Source organism: Xyrauchen texanus, chromosome 6, assembly GCF_025860055.1.
Source record: "Xyrauchen texanus isolate HMW12.3.18 chromosome 6, RBS_HiC_50CHRs, whole genome shotgun sequence".
Classification (NCBI taxonomy): domain Eukaryota; kingdom Metazoa; phylum Chordata; class Actinopteri; order Cypriniformes; family Catostomidae; genus Xyrauchen; species Xyrauchen texanus.
The window spans coordinates 20,681,897-20,708,275 of NC_068281.1; the positions used below are offsets into that span (position 1 = coordinate 20,681,897).

General features: G+C 37.9%; 1 protein-coding gene and 1 long non-coding RNA gene across 2 annotated transcripts in view; one reads left to right on the top strand and one right to left on the bottom strand.

The window, feature by feature from the left end:
- LOC127645306 (collectin-12-like) overlaps positions 1-26,379 on the bottom strand; it is a 98,491-nt gene that overhangs the window by 19,401 nt on the left and 52,711 nt on the right. Inside the window, 7 exon segments of the mRNA XM_052128881.1 lie at positions 12,094-12,163; positions 12,165-12,198; positions 15,726-15,791; positions 21,382-21,491; positions 21,631-21,773; positions 22,274-22,762; positions 24,626-25,669. Of these exon segments, the coding sequence (XP_051984841.1) occupies positions 12,094-12,163; positions 12,165-12,198; positions 15,726-15,791; positions 21,382-21,491; positions 21,631-21,773; positions 22,274-22,762; positions 24,626-25,669 (1,956 nt within the window).
- On the top strand, positions 16,594-17,810 carry LOC127645308 (uncharacterized). Its single transcript, XR_007970770.1, has 4 exons — positions 16,594-16,686; positions 16,861-16,910; positions 17,125-17,292; positions 17,781-17,810. It is a non-coding gene; the product is annotated as an uncharacterized LOC127645308 (long non-coding RNA).

A 26,379-nucleotide genomic window follows, 5' to 3' on the forward strand; every position in this document is an offset into this window, starting at 1 on the left:
TTATCGCTGGTATCTCTTGTCCAGTGTGTGGATCACTTTCTGAAATCCCACTTTGCTAACGGTGCATCATGTCTCTTTATATCTCTGTGAAGACTTGTCATATGGCACTCGCAAACACATCTGTAATTGTGCTTTGTTTTGTTTGGCTTGCTGGGCTTTTTAATGTAGTTTTAGTCAAAGAAAACTATTGACATTTTAGTCATATTTTAGTAACATTTAGTCATATTGATATTTTAGTCACTGAACACTGTAAACATTTTAGTCATAAGAGTATTATTGATAAGCATTTGTCAATCTTGTCTATCCAAAGCCAATATATATATATAAAATAAAAAATATTCAGATAATTACAATGCATTACATTCCTGTAGCAGAAGAGTTAATCATTGATAAGACAATACAAAAAGCGGCTTTAGAATACAATGTATTGTTTACTACCATATTATTGATCATAATCCAATCATTGGCACACAGTTCACAGCAATCCATTTCAGCAACATAAAATGTTTAGGTCACTGTATCAAGTTCAATATAGTTTAATACTCAATCTTTAAACACATCTTGAGATCCCTTTGTTCGGATTTGAGCTCCATTAAGTATTTTGAACGCAAGAACGTAACGCATGTGTTGTGTTGTTCTGCCTACTGAAGTGTTTTCTTCACTGTATAAACTGCGCATTGCTCATACAGCTGAAATTTCACTTACTGCCCTCTGGAGTAAACAGGTGGTACTACAAGCTTGCATTTCTCAGGAATCTTCCTTATTATGGTCCAGGGGCATGCGATTAACTGCGTAACTTTTTTTACACGTTATTTTTTGAAAAATTAAATCGCACTGAATTAACGCGTTAAATCGACAGCCCTAATAGTGTGTGTGTGTGTGTGTGTTATATATATATATATATATATATATATATAACACACACACACACACACATTTTATTGTTGTTGTCATTTTAGTGTTATTTTTCACATAAGATTGATCTTATCATGATGATCTCATCAATGATGCAACAAGCTGCGAGCTGCAGACAGCAGGGGTGGGAGACAAGCATCTCCCGGCATCACCCGGCAGAACTTTAAATGTCTCCCGGTCTCGACTCCCGCTCAGATTGGGTCTCTTCCGCGACTGGTTGAAGCAGCTCTGACCGCACAGAGAATGACAGTTTTGGAGTTTGTGCTTATTTACATGTCATGCTCCCGTATTATATAAACTATAAGGGGCCCAATGACGTGACGTGCGATTTTGATGTCCAAACCCCTTTATGATGTCAAAATAAGGAAATGTTTAATAAAAAGCACATTTATTGAATCTATTGATCTCTGTTTATCAAATGATATGAACATATATTGAGGGTATTACAAAGTGTAAGAATTGTTAGACATCTCTCAGTAGCCTCGCGCAGCAGTCAGAGCAGAGAGGAGACACACACCCCTCCGCGTCCAGGCTGCAAATGAATCGCGCATGCGCATGGCCGCCACTGTTCCCGCCCTGGCTTACAGAGCGGGGTATAAATGTAAATGTTCACTCACTCTCACACAAAAATAAATCACTGCATTTAAATTGACTCACGACATAGCTTTCCATTCACTTTAGTCTAGTCTCTTGCCAAGTTTGCTTGTGCCAGCTCTCGCTAGTCTTATCAATCTCGATTTACATAGGCATTTACTACAAAACCCCAACATTCTTTTTAAAGACTAAACCCACAAACATTCTTTTTTAAGATTAAATCAAATCTTAGCCCTAGCCAGTATTTTTTTTTTTAACTGCTAGGCAGTAGCTACACTTAGCTAAAACTACCCAAACGACTAAGACACACACACACACACACACACACACACACACAGACGAGGACTACAATCGTTAAGTATTAAAATAAAATCTGAATTGTCTGCAAAATAATTATTTTGTTCATTTAATTAAAGATCCCGACTGATTAGCCCCTGATACGTCTCTCAACATACACCACACACACAGTTACATATTGCCTAAACTTTATTGAAAACACATCAAAATGTAGAAATTTCTTGTGAGGACCAACAAGCCAACCGACGCACCACCAGCTGCAAAAAAGCTTCAAAGGTAAGATGAAGCATACCTGCAATTTGGGTTTACAGTCACGGCTGATCTGAGACCTCAGTGTGTCGTGTGTGCCGTGGTGCTGGCAAACGACAGTATGAAGCCCTGCAAATTAAAAAGGCACCTCGAAACAAAGCATGCTGGCATTAAAAATAAACCAGCTGAATATTTTAAAAGAAAGCTTGATGGCCTCCATCAGCAACAGGCAACCATTTCAGTGCACAGCACTGTGTCTAAACAGTGTTTGGAGGCATCGTATGTAGTGGCCAAAAGGATCGGTAAACTGGGTAAACCGCATACAATCGCCGAGACTCATTTTGCCAGCAGTGCAAGACATGTGCGGAATAATGATAGGCGATAGTGCAGCAGCCAAACTCGGTGCAGTACCACTGTCCAGTCGCTAGGAGAATTGTAGACATGTCCAATGATATCAGAGAGCAACTGATAGAGTTCGTAAAAAAGAGTCCTTCCTACGCGCTGCAGCTGGACGAATCCACTGATATTGCTGGGCAGGCACAGCTCCTCACCTATGTCAGGTATCTGCGGGACAAGGCGATTGAGGAGGATGTCCTGTTTTGCCGGCCTCTTCAGTCGCACACTACAGGAGAAGCCATTTTCAATGTCCTTGATATTTTTATCCGTGAAAATGGTTTGGCTTGGGACCGATGCGTTGGCCTATGCACGGATGGTGCGCAGGCAATGACGGGGCGTGAGCGTGGCCTAGCTGCTCTCGTTCAGCAAGTAGCTCCACTTGTGAAATAGACACATTGCATGGTCCATCGCGAAGCACTAGCTGCTAAAAAAATGCCGGTTCTCTTTGACTCCGTGCTGAACCAATCTGTGAAAATAATAAATCTCATCAAATCACGGCTGCTAAACTCTCGCTTGTTTGAGGTCCTCTGCCAGGAGATGGGGTCAGGGCACGAACAGCTGCTTCTGCACACTGAAGCTCGCTGGCTCTCCAGGGGGCGGATGTTACAGCGGTTGTATGTGCTTCGAGAGGAGGTGAAGTGGTTTTTGACAGAAATAAAATCAGATCTGGTGAAGCATCTGGATGACACTATGTGGCTTGCGTCTCTGTCCTATTTGGTCGATATATTTGACCGCTTGAATGGACTGGTCTTTGCAAGGCCGCAAAACTCATATTTTGCTCCTTGCAGACAAAGTGCACGCCTTCACACAAAAACTAGACCTCTGGCATGGCCGCATCAGTCGAGGGAACTGCGACATGTTCCCCAGCCTTGCAGACTTTATCACTGATGCAGGCACATCACACGATTTCTCCTCCCTATTTCAATCAGCGTCTGAGCACCTGTCAGCAATGAGAAAACAATTTGCGACGTACTTTAAAGAGGATTATCGCTCTTTTGCGTGGGTTCGAGATCCGTTTGTGTGCACAGCAAACGAGCTATCAATTGATATGCAGGAACAGCTTATTGAGCTGAAGAGTGACAGTAGACTGAAGGAACTCTTTAGCTCCTGCCCTCTTTCGTCATTCTGGGCAGCATTGATGCAGGAATACCCTGAACTCTGTGACATCGCCTTGAAGATTCTCCTTCCTTTCGCGTCGACATATTTGTGTGAGGCGGGATTCTCAAAAATGACTGCACTCAAAACGAAATAAACGTGCACAAATCGAGGATGATTTGAGGCTATGTTTATCAAACATTGAGCCAAGAATTGAGGATCTTTGCAAGGCAAAGCAGGCTCAGGTCTCACATTAACATCACCTACCAGCAAGCTTCTGTAAAAAATGCAGATGATGCCTACTATTAGGCCTAGTAATAATAACAATAATAAAGCATAAATTAATATCAGAGGTCTGGTGCCAATTCCCAATTATAGCAATAGCCTAGTAATGATAATAGGCCTACTGATGATGATAATAATAATAATAATAATAATAACAACAATAAAGCATGTAACCTCATATAATTATATAGCAATAGCCTAGTAATGATGATAGGCCTACTACTACTCATAATAATAATAATAATGCCTGAAAGCTCACATTAGAAGTCTGGTGCTACTGCCAATTATTATTATAATAATAATAATAATAATAATAATAACAACAACAACAACAATAAAGATGTTATGTGTAACATTCACAACATTATTATGTGTAAGTGTTGTAAAACTGACAATTCATGTGTTAACTCATATGGTGTCATACAGAGTAACAATTTAAGTCAGGCGGGATAACGCTGTTTTTTTCCATTGAAATGCATAATTTCACTTCATGGAGTTGAGGAAACAATAATAACATGATACCAAGTTCTGTAAAGCATTTTCAGACATTTTGCATTTTAAATCACATTGCAGTGTTAAAATGTGGGTAAAGAACTTGAACAAGTAGGGTCACGTTTAAAGAAATCACAATATAATGAGAAAAAATTGTTGTGCAAAAAAATGTTTTCTGAGCTCTAAATATTGTTTACTGCATCACTTTACATATTCATCAAGTATTATTGATCTGAAAAGTTTTAATACCATAATATTTAGAAAATGCATTAACGTTACCCCGTATGACATTTTGACTGGTGTCGTCACTTGATTCTCAGTTAAACCACTTAAAATAAATTGTTTAAAATTGAGATTTTAGTAATAAGTAAAAAACATCCCCATAAAGATAATAACTACTTTGATGTGCAATTTTAACCTATTTGAATTTTTTATCAGTTGAAAACCTTATTTGTCACTGGCCCAAGGATGAAATAAAGACATATCGCCAAGCTATGATCTGTGTTTCTGTGTTATTTTTCCTGGCCACCAGTTCAGTGTCGGTCTGCTTGGGGTCCATCTTCACCTGATTTCCATGCTGCACACCGTAAACTCACATGACATGACTGCACGTGCCACACCCTAAACTGAAACAGACTGGTCATCTTTTTATTAGCGGTGTAGAAAATGGGCAAACAGCTCTCAGAGGGAATGGGCTGTCACATCCACACGTGCACTTATATATTTAATAAAATCGCAGCATTTTGCCGTCATATAATCGCACCAGCTGACAATGCGATTGCGATATGATTCATCCTGCAGCACTATGCTGAACACCAATGAAGATCTCAGCTCTGTATTTCCATACAATGCAAGTGAATGCCAACATTTTGAAGCTCCAAATCCACATTAGGGCAACATAAATGTACTCTAGATTAGAGGTCGACCGATTAATCGGCCGATTTTTTTGCATTTTTTACATAATCGGCATCGGCCAATATCCACGCATATCAAGCCGATTATTAGGCAGGCGCATCTGTGGGCATCCTAGTGTTGTTGTGGAACACGTGTTCGATGCACGCTGCCCCTAGAGTCATTTTCCAGCAGAGTGAGCAGACCTCATCCAGTGCCTAAGGAAGGAGCTAAATTCCTTGGAGAAAACAGTAAGGATTAAATTTGTATAACTTCTTTAGATTTAATTAAAAACTTTTGATATGTTACTGCCAACTTCAAGAAAAAACATGACAAACGCGATAGTTGACATGACGTTCGGCTACTTTGGATATTGATAGCGTAGTTGAAGTTGCATTATCACAGCAGAAAGGTTGCTATCATGTCACAATAAGTAAGCAAGAATTTTGCAATTACAGACAGTGAATCTGAGACTTTTATTTGTTCTGTTTGTGTGTCTTCTATTTGAGAGGGTTGTCACTCAATGCAGAGAAATAAGTAATAAAAAAAGATACCAACGCGCTATAGGCTATTGAAGGACTGGCTTTGGTAAGCTCGGACGTTATTGGTTCTGCTGTCGGTACTGGAGAAATTAAGAAAATACATTCTTTATTGCTATAAAGAGAAAGTTATTTTATCTCGCCAGCCATTTCTATGTATAATAATATGAAACCATTTGTCTGTGATGCAATTTAGCTATTCGCAGTCAGAGAGAGAGAGAGAGAGAGAGAGAGAGAGAGAGAACTCGCTCACGCGGTGCTACAGCGAGCACAAAACGAGCCCAACACGAGCCCAGCTTAATGAGTGACAGAACTAAACATTCAAACATAGCCTGGTTTAGATCTGTGATTATTAGTCTGATTTTATTTTAGATTTCGCCTTCCAAAGATTATAAAAATAATATTTATACATAAGTCGCATTCTGTCTAGCACAACTTCCTTCCCTTCACAGCGGTGCACTGACATTCCTCCCTAAAACTCAAACTTAACGTCAGAATCAGCACGATCGGTGATTGTTGTAAAATACAGTCTAGCTACTGTTGCTAAATTGCGGGACGCGTTTAATAATAAAAAGATCGCAAGAGATACCGTTCCCAAGGCGGCGCGCGCTCCGAAACAGACCGCAACGAGTCAAGCAAAGTATAGGCTAGTTTGGGTTTCATGCGTCTAAAAGATCAAATATACACAAAAATATGTCAAAACGACCGGCTTGGAGATTCGCTTAAACACAGTTTATGTCTTAAATGGACGTAGTTATGGAAATAGTTGGGGAGAAAATATGCTGCATCAGGAGCCTATTAGATCTGAACTCGGTCTTAAAGGGGAAGCAGTCTAATAAACATGCTGACGATTGAGCCATTACTGCGAATCAAACAACAAAAGGCAAAGAGAAAATCACTTACAGCTCTTGAATGAATAACTTCTGCATTAATAAGCATTAATCTATCAATGATAAACTATGCAGTGTTATTTTACAATTGATCACTTTATTAGATTTCTTTTTAGACCACACCTGAACAGTAATGTTAGTAGACCTTCCTGAAATTAAATCACTGTGCCTATATAACGTTTATATTTGTGTAATATATATATATATATATATATATATATAACAAAAAGAACCGTTAAGAATACCGTTAAAGTACCGGATCGATAAGCAGTATCGGTAAGATAGTAATACCATTAAAACCTTAACGATACCCATCCCTAGTTATGCCTGTGCTTCTCTTGGATGCTCTGAATATTGGATTACGTGTCTGGATTGCCCCTTAATTAAAGCTGCATTTGGATCTCAACCTTCGTGTCTCGGAGCAGTTCGTAACACCTGCTTTGTTTATTTAATATATTTGTTATACATTATTTATACAATATGTTTTTACATTATACATTTTTAATTTTAAGTGTACAAGTGCAGATTGGTCAAGTGTTCAATAAATGTATTTGTTGAGAAATGTTGTCTATCTTAAGTAATTATTTGTGTTACATTTTATATTTCAAATAAAAGGTTCAAATAAGAGGTTAAAAACAAGCACATATCGGCCAAATATCGGCCAAAATAAATCGGCAGCATTAATCGGCCATCGGCCGACCCGGATTTCAAAAGATCGGCATCGGCCTGAACAAAAAACAATATCGGTCGACCTCTACTCTAGATGACTTCAGTGTTTTAACTTTTTTTACTATAAATTCTCCTCCCTGCTCAGTCAATCTCCACTTCAGTTTCACTTTCCCATTGTTCTTCTGTTTTTGGTGATTCACAGTTAACGCACCCCTACTGGGCAGAGAGGAGAATTTTTGATAAACCTGACTTAAATATTGATCTGTTTCTCACCCACACCTATCATATCGTGTCTAAACACATGTATTTAACCACTTGAGTCATATGGATTACTTTTATGCTCCCTTTATGCAGATTTTGGAGCTTACAAATTTTGGCACCCATTCACTTGCATTGTATGGACATACAGAGCTGAAATATTCTTCTAAAAATCTTAATTTGTGTTCTGCAGAAGAATGAAATTCATGCATATCTGGGATGCCAGGAGAGAATTTTCATTTTTGGGTGAACTATCCCTTTAACGCTACTAGACTGTTCAGTCATTTTTTTTTACCGTTTTCATTTTTGTTTTTTAAATAAAAATGGTTTCCTCAAACTGAGTGGCTCAAAACTTGGTGACTTGATTTAGATATGCAATCACAAAAATAATAAAAAAAAATGTCATTCATTTGATGAGACAATGCAACACCTTGGCTGTTATTGGTCAAAATTGACCCACCATAGGAAATGAATGGGAAGACCATAACAATATGTGTTGAATACAATCTATATATCAGCCACAATGCTGAATGAACACACACAGAAATGAGACTACAAAACATCCAAAAGATTCACACCCACTCACACTCTTACATACAGAGAGAGAGAGAAAAAAAATAGGTTAGACTATGACAGCCAGAATAAACAAACAAACAGTCACACACACAGACATATCATATTTTCTTTATGTTTAAATTTATAGACGTGTCAATTTTTACTGCAGTGAAGTTGCTAATTTGGATATGCAAATGATAGTGAAATTGAAACATTTGCATGTAAATTAAAGCTGAAACGATTAGTCTGATTAGGGCTGTCGAATAGTCGTCTGATTGCATTTAACACAACATGAGATCTTATGAAACACTAATGATGACACGGAAGAGCAGCACTTCAGCTCGCAATTGATTGAGGAGAGGAAGAAAGAACAGCTCAGTCCAGACGCAGTCCAAACAGATTAAGGTGATGTAGATCGCAGAGTATTACAAAAATAATAAAAAAAATGCAAAACAAGTAAATACAGAAGCAGTGTCGTCATGAAATAAAGCGGAGCGTACCTGGTGTTCCGCTTGAGCAAAACGTGCCTGTCACAGCGTCTAAAAAGGAAACACTGCACCGTTATATACACTCACCTAAAGGATTATTAGGAACACCATACTAATACTGTGTTTGACCCCCTTTCGCCTTCAGAACTGCCTTAATTCTACGTGGCATTGATTCAACAAGGTGCTGAAAGCATTATTTAGAAATGTTGGCCCATATTGATAGGATAGCATCTTGCAGTTGATGGAGATTTGTGGGATGCACATCCAGGGCATGAAGCTCCCGTTCCACCACATCCCAAAGATGCTCTATTGGGTTGAGATCTGGTGACTGTGGGGGCCATTTTAGTACAGTGAACTCATTGTCATGTTCAAGAAACCAATTTGAAATGATTCGAGCTTTGTAACATGGTGCATTATCCTGCTGGAAGTAGCCATCAGAGGATGGGTACATGGTGGCCATAAAGGGATGGACATGGTCAGAAACAATGCTCAGGTAGGCCGTGGCATTTAAACGATGCCCAATTGGCACTAAGGGGCCTAAAGTGTGCCAAGAAAACATCCCCCACACCATTACACCACCACCACCAGCCTGCACAGTGGTAACAAGGCATGATGGATCCATGTTCTCATTCTGTTTACAAATTCTGACTCTACCATCTGAATATCTCAACAGAAATCGAGACTCATCAGACCAGGCAACATTTTTGCAGTCTTCAACTGTCCAATTTTGGTGAGCTCTTGCAAATTGTAGCCTCTTTTTCCTATTTGTAGTGGAGATGAGTGGTACCCGGTTGGGTCTTCTGCTGTTGTAGCCCATCCGCCTCAAGGTTGTGCGTGTTGTGGCTTCACAAATGCTTTGGTTGTAACGAGTGGTTATTTCAGGCAAAGTTGCTCTTCTATCAGCTTGAATCAGTCGGCCCATTCTCCTCTGACCTCTAGCATCAACAAGGCATTTTCGCCCACAGGACTGCCGCAGACTGGATGTTTTTCCCTTTTCACACCATTCTTTGTAAACCCTAGAAATGGTTGCGCGTGAAAATCCCAGTAACTGAGCAGATTGTGAAATACTCAGACCGGCCCGTCTGGCTCAAAATTGCTTAAATCACCTTTCTTTCCCATTCTGACATTCAGTTTGGAGTTCAGGAGATTGTCTTGACCAGGACCACACCCCTAAATGCATTGAAGCAACTGCCATGTGATTGGTTGATTAGATAATTGCATTAATGAGAAATTGAACAGGTGTTCCTAATAATCCTTTAGGTGAGAGTACTGTATTTAATGCATCATTTATTAAAGTTCAAATAATAAGAAAGCGGGCTGTATAAATAAGCACAAACTCCGAAACTGGCATGTGTCTTTTTGGTCAGAGCCGCTTATAAGAGTCGCGTAAAAAACAGCGTGAGAGTGTTTCAAATTTCTCCCAGCTGATACACTGTCTTGCGCGGAGACGCTCATCACTGGCGGGCTTGCTGCAGCTAGAGTTTGTTTATAGTGATTGATCGCGACATAGTGAATTATATTTTGAGCGTCACGGTGTGTTATGGTGAAGAAAATCAGCGATACACAGCTCTATAAAGAAGAGTTTGTTTTTTGTGAGTTAAAGATGGATCGAAATCAAGTGAACAAAAAGGTGAGAGGCTGTAGTCTTGGCCCATTATACAATGCAAACATTTTTTTTTTTTATTTGTCTTTTTTGGTTTGTTTTCCAATATAAATATCTAAAACTCCTTATATACATTCACTTTAGAATCTATTCTGCAGAAGAAGAAAACAATTATCAGAGAATTTTGAATATAATATTTAATAAATTTTTATATTTTTAAATATTGAAAAATCCTTAAAACAAGATACATTTACATGAGAAGCAACATATAAGATCTTTAGACTTGCTTTTAGAGAAAATATCTTGAATATGAGTCTATTTTGTCTTTACTGCACTGGCAGAAGTATGAACAAGTGGAAAAAATATACTTATTAAGATACATTCTCTTAGCGAGTCTAAATATCTTATATGTTGCTTCTCAAGTAAATGCATTTTTAGATAATGTTAAATAGAAAACAAGACAAAATCTTGATAACAATATGATTTTTTGCAGTGATATTTTTGATTAATTAAACAATAAAGATCAAAGTAGTTTTCCCCTTTAATCCAGTGAATGTCATTTTAGAGGTATTTTTTAAAAGATGCTTTTGTCCTCTTTATTGTTAATAAGCACGTTTAATACAACCTTTTAAGTCGAGGCACAAGCTGAATAGTTGGTTAAGAGCTAATGATTAATCATTGCAATAAGTCGAATAATCATTCTAATTATCGTTAGATTAGTCAGTTATTAAAATAATCGTTAGTTGCAGCCCTAATGTAAATAAGATATAAATAACCTAAAATCCCAAAAGTGCATAATTTTATTGTTACTACTTCAGGGAAGTTAGTGTAATAACATTTTCATTAAAAAAGGGGGTACACCTTTATTGTATCCAGTCAAAAATGACCACAAACAGCCAAGATGTTGACCATTTTTAACAGCTTAGGAGGGTTAATGTGTACTGTATATCCAGTGTGTGTTATCATGTGTATAATATCGATATTGTGTATTACAGTGCATTAAGTGTATTGTGCATTATTATGTCTGTATATTCTCCAGTTTTTACATGATTGCAGTGTTAAATGGACCCAAGAATTTCACTCACTGTTGCACTTTTGGTGCAGGAATAAAGTGATTTGATGGTTTCATCTACTTAAAAAATGTCAGGAGAATAAATTAATATATCGTGAATAATTCACATGTGAGAACTAACCATAGAACTTAAGCTAAATGTCAAGCTGGCATAAATGCAAAACACGAGCAGGCTAAAAATTCAATCAGGATGTTGGAGATGATGACTATAAACGATTATCTTCATAACACTAGATAGGCTACAAACATGCAATTGGAACAATAATAACGAGCAGAACACCAGCAATGGCAATAATTTCGACGCCATTATAACAAAACAACCCTAATTATTTATGAGAGTAACAGATGGGCACTGTCTAACATTTGCAGAGTCACCGTCTGAACCGTTAGCGCATGTATTTATATCGGGCTGAATTACTGTATTAATCATCTGAAGTGAACTGGAAATCACCCGTTTTCATTTTTAGTGCACTGTCAGTGCCATAAAAACAGAGAATAGTGTATATTAATCGCTGACAGACACTGCGTCTCCAGCTACAAACTTGCCTAGCAATGCGGCTAATAACAAGTTAAGCGCACTAGCTGTGAGACTGTTGTCATTTACGGCTTTGTTAACGGTTTCACGGCAAAACCACCGTTTGGACGATATTAAACCTGCAGAATGCAATACGTAAAGATCCTACAGATAATTAAAGCGTGATACAGAAAAGAAATAGAAAGCGGGTGGGTTGCTAAGCGCAACAATAGACATGTATGTGCTCCCGTTAGCACGCCTGTTAGCTGCCTGACATATCTTCAAACTTACCAACATCTTGATCAAAGGGATTTGACGTGAAGAGAGGCATGGCCAAGATATGCACTGAACGGAATCAAAGGCTCGATCCTCTTCTTGTTCGCCTCCCTTTCAGCACTTGGTTAAAAGTGAATTAATAAACATAATAAAATCAAAACTACACTCAGTGTTGATGATGGAACCCCTTCAGTCACCCATCTAGCAGCACTTCTGCATTATGGGTAAGAGGCGTTGTGGTAACCCATTTACTACAGATTAAACACACAAATATCATATCCAAATAAATATGAGAGGCATTGTGTATAGTGCTATTTGAAACTGATATTCCAATTTCGTTTATAGAATTGTGCAAAATGAAGACTTATTAAATGTTAAGAAAAATCATATGATTTAATCACATGGTACACCCATGACTCAACAGAGTCACGGGATGATGTAGTCAACATTTTTTTTTATTATTTCAATTGCTTCTCTTCTACTGCTGCGTTCCATTTAAGTCGGATGTGGGATATTCCTACTTGATATCTCCGATCTCCGACCATAAATGCATTCCATTACCAGATGCTCTGAAGATGACGTGTAAGGAAACAAAACTGCAACGCTCTCGTTAGCTTGTTTGACTGCCATTAGAGATGTCTCCTAGCAACCCAATAGATAAACAGTGCTGCAAGGCTAGCATTTGTGCTTCAGGTGTACGATTATCAAAAGAGATTATAATTTACAGGCGTTTGTTAAACAAGCTTAAATATCATGTAATGTAGGAACTTTGACTCATTTATCGATATTACTTAATTAAAGTGAATATGTATCACTTACTTTGTATATCTCAACGAGTGCCGACATTTTAGCGTGAAGACAAGCACATGCATCTCAACGAAATCGGAGTTGAAATTTTTTCTACAAGTCTACAAATTGGAATTCCGATTTCAAGCGGCTCCATTGCAATTTTCCTAGAATGAAAATCCGACTTTCGGAGTTGAATGGAACGCAGCATAATTGACCTGTATCAATGACGTCACTTTCCCCCGCTGCCGCCATCAGCGGGAAGAAACAATGGCATTGAAAGGAAAATCATCAAAAATGGCTTTTGGTACATGCCCAGTCCCAGGAAATGTTCACACATGTCTGAAGACAGCACAAATATTGGCAAATTTAACTTTCGCAGACATTAAATATATTTTATCCACGATTTTTTTCCATACACCGGCTAGTATGACGTGTGACCAGCGAATCTATCATTCAAAAGTTACAAATATTTTTGTGTTGTTTTCTGGTCTGATTTAGTCACAGTATAAAAAAACAAACAAACAAAAAAAAAAACGTCTGTGTGAATGTTGGAGCTGATTTTAACTCCTGAAGAAGGCTTTTGTTGCATCCCACAGTGCAGCACACTGATATTGGTCACAAACATGGAAACAGTTGCTCTGTACAGATGCTCTGTAAAACAAACAAACAAAAAAAAAAAAAAAAAAAAAAACGTTTGTGACTATTTTTCAGCACAAATGGAAAAAGTTATCAAAATAACACAATGCCAACTTTCTATTATGATTGCATCAGTCAGTGTGAGCCCACATTGAAAATTCTTCATAGCAAATTGATTCCCAAAACAATGTTTTTCTGTTGTTGTTTATTTTCTGTTTTTATGGGGGCTTTTAGCTTTGATTTCTTTATATAGTTTTACTTTCTATTTATATTCAATGTGTCACTTCAATTTAGTTTGGTTTTCACATTTTGTCTGTTAGTTTTAGTTTAGTTTTCCTTGATTCAGTTTAGTTAGCTTTTATTTTAGTTGTAGTATTTTATGACTGCTAAAGCTAAAGCTACTGATATAATTTAAAATGTCTTATGTAATAACATTTCTCAGTCTTGTGTTACATCTATCTTGTGGGATTTTCACGTTTAATTAAAGTAAATTGTGAATGTTTCAAATTTTATAATAACTGTAAGTTTACTTTCCCCCAGCCATTTTTTTCTTCTTCGATTTATTTATTTTTTTCTTTCAGTTAACGAAGATGTTTTGATTTAGTTTTTGTTAACGATAATAACACTGCATGTAACAAGGAGACTTTTTTTATACCTCAAATGCTATCCTTTCACTTTTTGGACAGTTAGTGGTTGGATAGTTTTAAGTAATCACATTGAACTAAACTGAAAATGATTTTTAATTATTGTTTTTGTCTCAAAATAGCTACATAAATTTGCGAAATTTGTAAAATAATTTTGTCTATTGTCTATTATATGTCTATATAATTTCTATTATATAGACATTGCACACAATGATTTCATTTTTTTTTTTTTATAACCGAGGGACTGGTCTGAATTGTTTTCTTTGGTAATCAACATTATGCCACAAATGATGTCAACTGAGCTTAATATGAACCCTGATCGTACACAGAAAAGCAGTCCTCCTCCAACACTCCACATAGGAGAATACACAAACAGGAAATTCAAGAGCATGCCAAGTGAGGCATTTTCAATACAACAATCTATTTAAATTAGTGATGCATTGACAAGGATATCCACATTCAAAAGTTTTCATCAAAATTATAACATTTTAAATGGTCTGCACTTATATAGCACCTTTTTAACCTTAACAGTATTCAAAGCACTTTACACTGTGACACATTCATACACCAATGAAGGCAGAGCTGCCATGCAAGGCGCTAGCCTGCCATTGGGAGCAACTTGGGGTTCAGTGTCTTGCCCAAGGAATGTGGAGTCATGGGAGCCAGGATTCAAACCACCAATCCTGCGATTAGTGGCCAACCCACTCTACCAACTGAGCCACAGCCACCTTTTTCATCTTAAAAAGAACATATTGAAAAATACCAACTATATTTTATTTCAGATAAAATCATGACCTGTTATGATGTCACTACATACATGTACATGAATTCAAATCCCAACTGTTTTATACATTGCTACTACATAATCAAAAAATGAAAAAGTTCAAAGTTTTTATTATTTTCTCCCATAATACTCACATCATTAATAACCAAGACTTAAGTAAAACTCTGTTGTGGAAAAAAATTGTATTATAGTTATTGAAATATATCAACATATTATTTGTAGCTTTATGGATGGCTTTGCGTAGCTTTATATGAATTAAAGCAGCTACAAAGACTCATTGTAATGCACTGGACTAATGGATTATCAGCTTTGTTAAAGACACAGTTAAAAACATTTTTAATGGTATTTACAATCATGATTACAAAACATTACAGCTTTTTTTTATTTATTTAAAAATTAACATGAATGGTGATAAGTGTATTTAGTCTGCCGCCTTGAATTGCTCAATGATTGTCTGTGTAATTTATTTTTGAGTCCATCAGGTATGAACGTTTCTGGGCAAAGTGGTATAAGGGCAAAGTGACAGATGCCTTCTGAAGTGTCTCTGTGATTGTCAAATCTAGAATATTCTCTGCTCATTCTGTAACGGATGCTATAAAACTGGAACGTTTGCTGTAAAAAATAGAATAAAGACAGCAATAAATTATATGACTAAGCAAATAACCATTTACAAAGAAAACAAAAAGACATGCAAACTGGCTATAATTTGTAACTTACCTTCATTGATTCGTTCACAAATGAAACTAATGCGATCTTTGCAGAAAAAGTCATTCCAATTGCCATCATGTATTAACCCTGCACAGTCCTCCCCTTCCTCATGACCATGACTCCAATTATCAGGCTGCCCAGGTTTCCATTTCCTATAAGTTAAAATCAGACAAGGCTCAAAGTAAACAGGATTATTACACATATTGGTAACCTGTTCAATTTACTTATTCATATTTAATCCCACCAATGCATTACATTTATGCATTTGGCAGATGCTTGTATGCACTGTAATCCCAAACAGTTGTACTAGCTCATAACTAATAAGGTCATAACAGTCAAATGTCGTTATGCAGTTGACCAAACTATAAAGTATTTAGCTCTGTTGAGATTTATGCCACTTTAATTGAATAGGGCTCAATATTTTATAGCTAATTTGTGTGGAACACTCAAAACGTTTAGGAACCATACAGTAGTGTCATGACGTTATCGACGTCATGGCGTTCTGGTGGGTGGGTCTTATCTCTCCCTCAGGAAAGCTGAGTCAGCCATCTTGAATTTGCCTTGAGTTTTGGCCAGCCCCACAGTTTAATTTATTTTTATTTGTTTGCATCAATGCGCACTTTTATCCCCTCGCTTCAAACCACCACCTCATTTTTTTTCATTAGTATTATTGCCTTCCTTTTTTTAAGCGCCGTCTTATTATCAGCCCTGATTTGGTAAGTAACGCTAACTTTTTTGTTGTTGTTGTGTTTTAAATTGAATTTCAATAAATAGTCTTAAATTTGGAACTGGGAATATATTTGTACAATGTGCACAGTGAATATTTGTTGTAAATAGTTTACAAATCCAAGTAATTGTAACTTTAGAAGTTGTTGAATCTTACAACAGTGTAAAGTTATCAGCGGGTTTCCTGGAAGAACTACATTTCCCATAATGCATGTTTTCCCGGACATTGACGAAAGGCATAACGTTAACTTATCCCTGCTTCCCGATTTCTGCCGGTTCGGGTGTTGTTTTCGCTGTTCGCTGGTAATGCACGTGCGTACTGTGAGTAACGTTATACTTATTTCAATAAGTGTCCGCGTTACACAGTCAATATTTTAGGTGGTCGAGCTGTGTGTATTTGTGTGCTAGCGTGAATCGAACAATGCTAAACAACATAAAGTGAGTGTGTTATCATGATGCTAACAAGGTCTGTGTTTGTACTGTATTTCTTTGTAGGCTCAAGTGTGTGGTTGTAAGATCATCTAGAAATCATTTTAGGAGTTCAGGTAGGATGTATTATGAAATAGTGTTATTAGTGTTTACAGCCTGTTTTAAATTAAAGAATGACAATTAACTTTCTATTTTGACCTTGGTTCTGACTCATCCCTAGTAGAATTGCCCTTGGTTTTGCTACCTGGCAACTGAAAACTTCTTAAAATGTTCACAATTCTGTTCCTAATTCATCTTTGTATATTTCTGTGTAATTCTGTCCATGTACAGGTGTTTGCAGAGTTCCACCGAATCAACAATGTTAACCTGCGCAATCAATTCTACAAGGAGCTGGACAGACACACGCCTAAACTCATCACCTTGTTCAGAGACAAGGCCACCAAGACTGGCAAGACAGCGGAGGAGCTAGCCAAGCTCATGAGGATTTATGATCTTCAGGTAAATTTTAAACTTTACATGATCCAGAAACAGATTATTAACAGATTATATTCAGACAACTATAAGAAACCATAGTGTGAATTGCCTGGACTGTGCCCTGAGGTTAAGTGATTATTCCATGAACACAATATTGTCATCTCATCAGAGATAGACATCTTGACAAGATGTATTCTATCAGAAAGAGGTACCTTTAAAAGATACTTTATCAGCTTCAATTTGAAGAAGTCCAAATAACTACTGTTTTCGTGGAAATTTTATTTACAATTTTAAGTTTTTTCCTTTGTGTGTTATTAAAGTATTTACAATAGAAAGTTATTAATTTGAAAAATGTTTTACTGAAGAAATGGTGACCCAAAATACTGAATCTACTATCTATAGCAATGACCACCATCAGAATATGGAGCTATTTAACACTTTGATTTTTTTTTTAAGTGTTTGCTCTGCATTTGTGTAATTACTGTTGTAATGGATATTTTTTGTCCATCTAGGAACAACGTGATGTAAATATGAGACGGGCCCTCGATCCTTCGGTGCACTTCCTGTGTACCTGCGTGAAGATGCCTCCAAGTTCTTCAGGACCTGTAATGTAAGTGTACTGGCCTCACTATCAATCCCTTTGCCTAGCTATTCAGTCAGCTTAAACATATAACATCACTCAAAGAACTCTAGGAGAACCAGGGGGGTATTTCAGAAAGCAGGTTATGTGAAAACTCAGAGTGAACCCTGAGATGAGGGAAACTCTTGAGTTATCCATTCCAGAGGGTAATTCCAGAAAGGAGGTTCAACAAACTCTAAGCCTAACCCTGAACTCTGAGTTAACTTACCCTGAGTTTTCAGTTCCAGAATAGCAAATCTGAGTTAGGTAATTCGACTCTGAGTATCTTAAATCTGAGTTGAGCTTGTGCCTGACGAGTAGTATAAAGCCATCAATGGAGCTCTGATACTGTGATGCTCCATGGCAAACAGGATGCAGAGAGGTAACTTAAACTCTGGGTCTGTTACTGTGGTAACTTACTCTGTGAACCAAACCTGCCAGTGAGCTGGTTAACCTGAAGAAACCCTGAGTCTGACGGAGCTGTCTGACAGCGGCTGTCCTTTCCTTCTCAGTCCGATCATGTTAAAGCAGAAATAATTCACATAGTTTTACACCAGGAAGAGAATTTTGATTCATTTAGATGAGCTCTCACTCCCTGACAAGGACTGAACCGAACAGTAGACCGCTTCTCATCAGTCCGTAATTTATATACTCCGGCCGCACAGCTGAATATCAGACTACACGTCATCGCTGACGTGCTCTCAGATCAGAACAATCGTCTTTGTTTTAGCTTTTTTTTATCACTTTGCAGGTTTAATCAATCGCCTTCCATCAGCCAGAAAAAGATAATTAACTAATAATACTATAATAATAATATTTAGAGTCGAATTACCTAACTCAGATCAGCTGTTCTGGAACTGAAAACTCAGGGTAAGTCAACTCAGAGTTCAGGGTTAGGCTTAGAGTTTGTTGAACCTCCTTCCTGGAATAGCCCCCAGGACCTGTTTATGAAGTTTACTTGAGTTGTTATTCTGCAAACTGACATGTAGAAATTACATAAATGAAAAGGTAAGTAATAAAGCATTCCACTAAACAAAAAGTATGCTAACAGATAGGTGTGAAACTAACATAAGATATAAGCATATGTAAAGAAAATAGTTTAAACATGTAGCTTAGTTGCAGTCTAAGTGCCAGTAATGTTTAGAGATCATTAGCATGATTTGTATCCTTGAGGGGCTGAACTCATTCTTGTATTATTTGTGTTTTATAGTCAGCAGATGGTCCAGACCTCACTGACACTCCAGTGGCTCTCCTGACAGTCGTCACGGATAACACTACTGATGCGGCCCTCTTCAGCCCTGAGAGCATCTGTATTGTCGTGGAGGATGAAATGCTTGTGAGTGGTCCCACAAATCTGGCTGACTCATTTCTCCTGCTCTTTGGGTACGTCTATGCACTAGACCTACAGTACCCAAAGAATCTCGAGCTTACCTTTACATTTATACAAAAAGTTGTAATGTGTCTTGAGGACAACAAACCACTGAAAGGGCGTCTACTGACGCTGAAGAATGATTTGTTCAATGAGTGAATCACTCAGAATGGACTATTTGTTGAGCTGAGTATTGAGGAAGTTTTTTGTTGTTTTTTCTCCTCTTTACAAATGTAATCATTTGCCTGTTCTACCTCACATTTAAGATGACACTGTTTGCCTTTTCTACCTCAGATTTAAGATGAGACTGTTTGCCTCTTCTACCTCAGATTTAATTAATTGATTGTTAAAAGATAAATATCACAACATTGACGCATTGCCCAGCCCAAGTTTTTGCACTTAATAACGCACATAATAACTTGTGGGAAACGACTGTTTCATGCACTATACATGTTTAATGTTCTGTTGGCTAATGCCTACCTTGATGTTGTCAGTTGAATGGCAACAGTTGAACTTCATTTGAATTTAAAAATAAAACAAAGTGAGTTGCAGCCTTCAAGGTACAGTAAGTGCCTAAATGTTTTTAAACAGTATTGAAGGATCACGCTGACTTTTTGGGACTTTAGGTTATTCACCGTATCCCCCAGAGTTAGATAAGTCCACACACACCCTTCTCATCTCTGTGCGTGCTGTAACTCTGTTTGACGCACCCACCGCTAGCCTAGTTTAGCACAAAGACTGGAAGTAAATGGCTACAGCTAGCATACTAATCCCAATAAGTGACAAAATAACGCCAACATTTTCCTATTTATATGTTGTGATTTGTATAGTCACAGTGTGTACAAATAACAAGGTCATATGAGACACAGGCATCTTTTAACGTATACATAGGTTAAAAGACGGTTAAAAGATGCCTGTGTCTCATATGACCTTGTTATTTGTACACACTGTGACTATACAAATCACAACATATAAATAGGAAAATGTTGGCGTTATTTTGTCACTTATTGGGATTAGTATGCTAGCTGTAGCCATTTACTTCCAGTCTTTGTGCTAAGCTAGGCTAGCGTGGGTGTGTCAGACACGCAGTTATGGCACGCACAGAGATGAGAAGGTGTGTGTGGACTTATCTAACTCTGGGGATACGTGAATAACCTAAAGTCCCAAAAAGTCGCTGTGTTCTTTTAAATGGCTCCACATTCTAATAGTTGTCATTGCTGTTGAGGATGGATAATACTTAGAATCTTATTTAATTTTATCATGAATTCCTTGTGAGTTTTTATCATAATGTTTACTGAATAATGTGAGATGGAGACCTAAAATACTGAATCTACCCTCTGTAGCAATGACCACTATCAGAATATGGAACTATTAACACTTAATGTACTTTTTTTTTCATGAAATCATTTCCTTTTATTTTATGACAAGCACTTTGTTTTGACTGAGCTCCTTCGATTTGTGCCTTTTAAAAAGCACATTGTGTTGAATAAAAAAAAAGTTGCTAAATTGTCACTGTGGTGTCACTCATGTTTTCTGACATTATTAGCTGATTATAATTGTGTAGTGGGCCGACATCAGTATTTTAGTTTAGAATAAATTTTGATTATGAGTTGAAAATTATAGAAAATTGAGTGTATTTCCCACATTATATGAGTTTAAGAATATTGAAAATTTTGAGTGTATTTCCCACATTTTATGAGTTGAAGAATATTTAAATTATTTAGTGAATTACTCACTTATTTTAAGTTGAGGAATATCAATATTTATAAGATAACCTTGAGATAATTTAAGGCAACTGTACATATAATTTTTATTTTATGTAAACTTAAAACATTTAAAAACATCACTAAAATATTTTTGTGTAATCTGTTACAAAATAATTTTTGAGTTCTGTGAACTTATTAGGGTTTACAGTGTGCAAATTGTCCTAGAGTGCATTCAAGGTTTGCCTTTTACCAGTATTTGTGTTCTTCTGAGAATCTTGACATTGTTTGTACATTGTTCTACCACTTGAAAATTACTATGGATCCTCTAAATAATGGGACAAATATTATGTAGATATACACTGGAGTAACAATAACGATTCATGCATATTTACATTTATATATACAATCAATTTACTCACGTATAGGTGGGCAGGTTCCCATCCACCCATCTCCAGATGTTTTCCTCTGCACTGTCTGTGAGGCCCAGCCAAAAGTAGCCTTTTCCAGAAATATGCCTCTTTATCCATAGCTGTGATACAAAATATAGTGGACATGGTTTAACACTGACTGTAAAACAGTGGTCTGTTTAGACACTGTTTTAACAGTTTATTTATGACATATAACATATTTGAGAGCACAGATCATACACTATAACAACAAAGATCTACCTGCTCATCTTCATCATTGATAATGAGCATAGATGAACTATTGTTGCCGCATCTTTCCTTTGTTTCATCAAAGTTCAGATTCTCTGCTGGAACTGAGAAGTAGTAGCATGTTTCCCTAAAGCTCTTCCACTGAGGTGGGCATCCTTAGATAAAAAAATACATCAAACATTATCACATTTTCCCTTGTGCTTAAATGTAACACTCAGTTATCAGATACAAATCAAATGTATTTGGGATTGTGGTATGTTGACTAATAAAAGATACTATACATTTTACAAACTAACAGTAGTAAATACATCTCAAAATATGGTGAGGAGATTTTAGTTTGATAGAATAAAACCATACTGTATAATTAATATTACATGAAACCCTATACATTTTGTATTTTAAATTTTTTATCTTATAAGTTGCATTCAAGGTATACATTGTATCAGTTTGTGTATTCCCGGCGTGGGAGTCGAAGCCATGATCTTGCTGTTGCTAGTGTCATGCTCTACCAGTCAAGTTACAGGTACAGGAACTCTACAAATTTAACTAGAACATGCTTTGGCCGGGAATTGGACCCTAGTCTCCCACGAATCAGGCAAGAATTCTACCACTGAACCACCAATACTTATGTTAGAATGTAAAAAAGAGTGTGTACCTGGTGCACTTGTAGGTAGAGCTACCTGGTGGTTGACAAAGGCTTGAGGATCTACAGGGGGCACAACTACTGGTGCAGGAAGTCCTGGTAATCCAGGAGGTCCAGGTGGGCCCACGGGGCCAACGGGCCCATGGGCTCCTTCTGGTCCTGCAGGCCCTCTGAGTCCCTGTAATCCCTGTGGTCCTTGTGGCCCCTGAAGACCTGGCTGACCATCTCTTCCGGGCAGACCAGTTATACCAGGGTCACCTTTCTCTCCTTGAGGCCCTGCCCTGCCTCCTGATCCCCGCGAACCCTTTTGCCCAGGGCTTCCTTTTGACCCTGGTAGACCTTTGAACCCTGGCACACCGTGAGGCCCTGTTGGACCTTTTTCTCCTTTAGGCCCAGAAACACCAGGTGCTCCTTTTTCGCCAGTTTCACCTTTCTGGCCAGGGTTCCCAGGAGGCCCTTGGGAGCCTTTGTCTCCCCGAGGACCCTTTGGACCAGGAGGACCTGAAATCAATGACAAATAAATTTACTTGCTCTATAACGGTCTAAAAGTACAAAATGCTGGTAGTGAAAATGTCCATTATTAAAGAAATAGATCACCCATGAACTCACCCTCATGTCATTCCAAAACTGTGTGACTTTTTTTCTTATGCGGAAGACAAAAGAATGTGCTCTAAAGAAGACTGTTTTCAGTGCTAAACAATGCAAATTGTTAAGTTAACACTCGAGCCACGGTGAACAAGCTTCTCTCATAACAATCATGATCATGCAACAGTTATGAATATTTTCATTAGAAAATAACTTACATTTTAGATTGTTTCTCACCAAAACTTATAGTATGTTTTCAGAAGACTTGGGATATGGTGCACGACTCACATTAGCAAATATGACGCATTGACTACTTTTATTGTACTATTGGGTTCTTTTAAAAGTGAGAACCCACTTTTGTATTGAAAAGATGGACCACGGTATTCTTTAAAACATCTTTTGTGTTCCACATAAAGAAGAAAGTCATTTGGTTTTGGAATGGCATGAGGGTGAATAAATTATGACAGAATTTTCTGTTTTGTGTCAACAATATTTTAAGGCTTGCTCTGGTTACCAGAGATAATTTTTACAAGCACAAAGCCTATAATCCTAAAAAAAATTTTTTTTATAAAATACTAAAATCTTTCAAAAAGATCAGTCTTTGATTTAGCCTAACGGCAGCCCACATGACCTCACAAACAGTTTTGGTTGCTATTTATGGTTCTAAATATCATCGTTTTAAAATAATAAAAACATTTTAATTTAATAATTTGAAATCATTTATAATGTATTCATAATAAAAGGGTTTCTCAAAGTTTTTGGACAAAGTACCCCTTTCATGACCCCAATTGTTTGAGATCCATCAATCAGAGAAGTTGCTATTACCATAGAAAAAGGAATTGCGGCTGTAACTGCTCTATTCCATAAACTGTAGTGAGCTGCCTCTGGCGGAAGCATTTTAAGGCACACTCCAGATATGTAGACTGTTCCAAAAGGTAGGTTTCGTATTATACTGCTACTTATAGTATGTATCCTTCCACGGGTAGGCAATCCCAGAATGCACTGTGATGAGCATTTCCAAGAATGGGAAATTTTTATAATAAATATAATGCATTCAGTACTGAAAATTATTTAAATATATATTTTTTTAAATAACAGAAAACTAACAATTTTACCTAATATGTGTGTGTGTGCTATGTCTATTATGCTTCAATAGAGTATCACATTTTTCTCTCTCTCATTTTCTGCTCGAATTGATTCCAGTATATTGGGAGTCCCCACGCCTTGATGTTTAGGGGGTGGTAGTGGATTTACATATTTGAGACCCAAAAATGAATATGTTATGGGGGGTCTCTAATGCCTTGTGGGGGGTCCCTGCCCCCCTCATTTCAACTTTTCCTTTCACGTCACCTGTATCGAAATAGTTAAGGGTCGAGTCTACCATGCGCTGTGTGTGAGGAGTGATGTTTCAATGACGCTTAGAGTTGCTGCATATGTAGATCATTCCAAATCGGTGGCTCTCTCATGTGGCTCTGTTTCAGTTAGGCTGCTGCCAAAGTAGGTAGCTGCCTATGTATGCAGGAGACAGCAAGGAAGCTCACTATGTTCTGGAACAGACCCATAGTCAATGACTTAGACTATAAAAATAGACTTTAATTCAGCTCAGGAATTTTCCAAGACACCCTGGTAATTTAACCCCCTGAGTATTTAGTAATAGATTGAAATGAACATTTGAGTCAATGATTAGGCTGTTTTGACTGCATGAGTAACTATATTGGGCCATTGAATTGCAGACTCTGTCCTAATTTAAATTAATAGAGGACTTGCCTCAGGTCTTACCCTGAAGGATAGTGAAGTTGGTTATAAGCTGTGAATGTTTGCTGTCAACCAGTTTCATTTCCTCCATGATTATGGAGAGGTTGCTGACCTCTCGGTCAAGCCTGGTGGCAAGTTCTTCGTGCTGTGATTTGAGCTTGGCGCTGTCTGCCCTGGTCTCAGCCACACTGCTGTTCAGCCCCAGCAGCAGGTCAGAGTGCCAGGTCACTGTCTCAGCGCAGGTGCGCAGACCATTAATGTCTCTGCTGATTACGCCAAGCAGCTGTGTGGCAAAGCTTACATTGCCTGTTATGCGGTCCATCTCCCCCTCGTTGCGGTCAAGACGTGCTTCCTGTTCGTCAAACTTCATTGAAGTGGCATTGTCATGGTCTTGCTGCTGGTCCATGAGCTCACGCAGGCTTTGGTCATGACCATCAGTGATGGCTGAAGCGTTTTGCACCTGCTCTGAGAGTGAGTTCAGCTGCGAGGTCACATCTTCTAGAGTGTCACTGTTAGAGCGAGTCAGTGCAGAATTATTAGCAGCTAATACCTGAAGGTTCTGCACCTTCTCTCTAAGCCAATCAGCATCCACTTTGGTCTGGCTGGCCACCTGCTGAAGTCTCTGATAATCATTCTTAAGCTTCTGGACAGCCTGGCTGGTGTCCTCCACTGACCTTTGAAGGGAGCTAATCAGGTTCCTCTGCTGGGTCTGGGTAAAGTTCAGAGTGCTGAGGCTGTGGGTGTTTTGGCTCTTCCTGCTGCTCTGCACCTGAAGATCCAATTGGAGCCGCTCTGTGTCTGTCTTTAGTCCATCAATCAGGCCGCTGTATGTGTTTAAGGTGCAGTTGACTTTGCTGATAACGTTGGCATTGCTCTCCAGCAGATCTCGCAGTGAGAGATGTCCACTCTGCATGTCCTCACCAGCTAGTTGTAGCTCATCAAGAGCAGCTCTATTGCTAGAAGCCCTCAGAGCAACGTCATTGAGCTGATTCTGCAAGGTTTGAATTTCCAACTTAAATGAGAGGAGCTCACTGGTGGCGTTCTCTGACTTCTCTCCTGTTTGATCATCTGCATAACAAATTTAGATTTAATTAAATGCAATGAAAAATCTAAAATTAAGTGTTTCAAGCATTTAGCAAAATCATTCTGTATTTAAGGGATAGGTTACCCAAAAATAAAAATTCTCTCATCATATACTCACCCTAATGCCATCCACGATGCGTATTACTTTTTTTTCCCCATTGAACACAAACAAAGATTTCAAGAAGAATAACTTCTTTATAAGCTCTTTAGGTCCATTAAATCCAAGTGAATGATTGCCAGAAATTTGAAGCTCCAAAAAGGACATAAATATACCATAAAATGATAAAACTCCAGTGGTTAAATCCATGTCTACAGAAGCAATATGATAGGTGTGGGTAAGAGGCAGTGTTGGCTCAGTGGTTGAGGCTCAGGGTTACTGACCAGAAGGTCGGGGTTCAAGCCCCAGCACCACCAAGATGCCACTGTTGGGCCCTTGAGCAAGGCACTTAACTCCAGGTTGCTCCAGGGGGATTGTCCCTGAAATAAGTGCACTGTAAGTTGCTTTGGATAAAAGTGTCTGCCAAATGCATAAATGTATAATGTAAATGTAGAAACCTAAGAAAGTGTTTCAACGCTGTTCAAATGCACTTTGGATTGCATAATTTATATGTATAAACAGGTTTGGGGAGTAACGAAATACATGTAATGGGCATACTTATTTAGCTGTATGTGTGTATCAGTATGGTATGTCATTG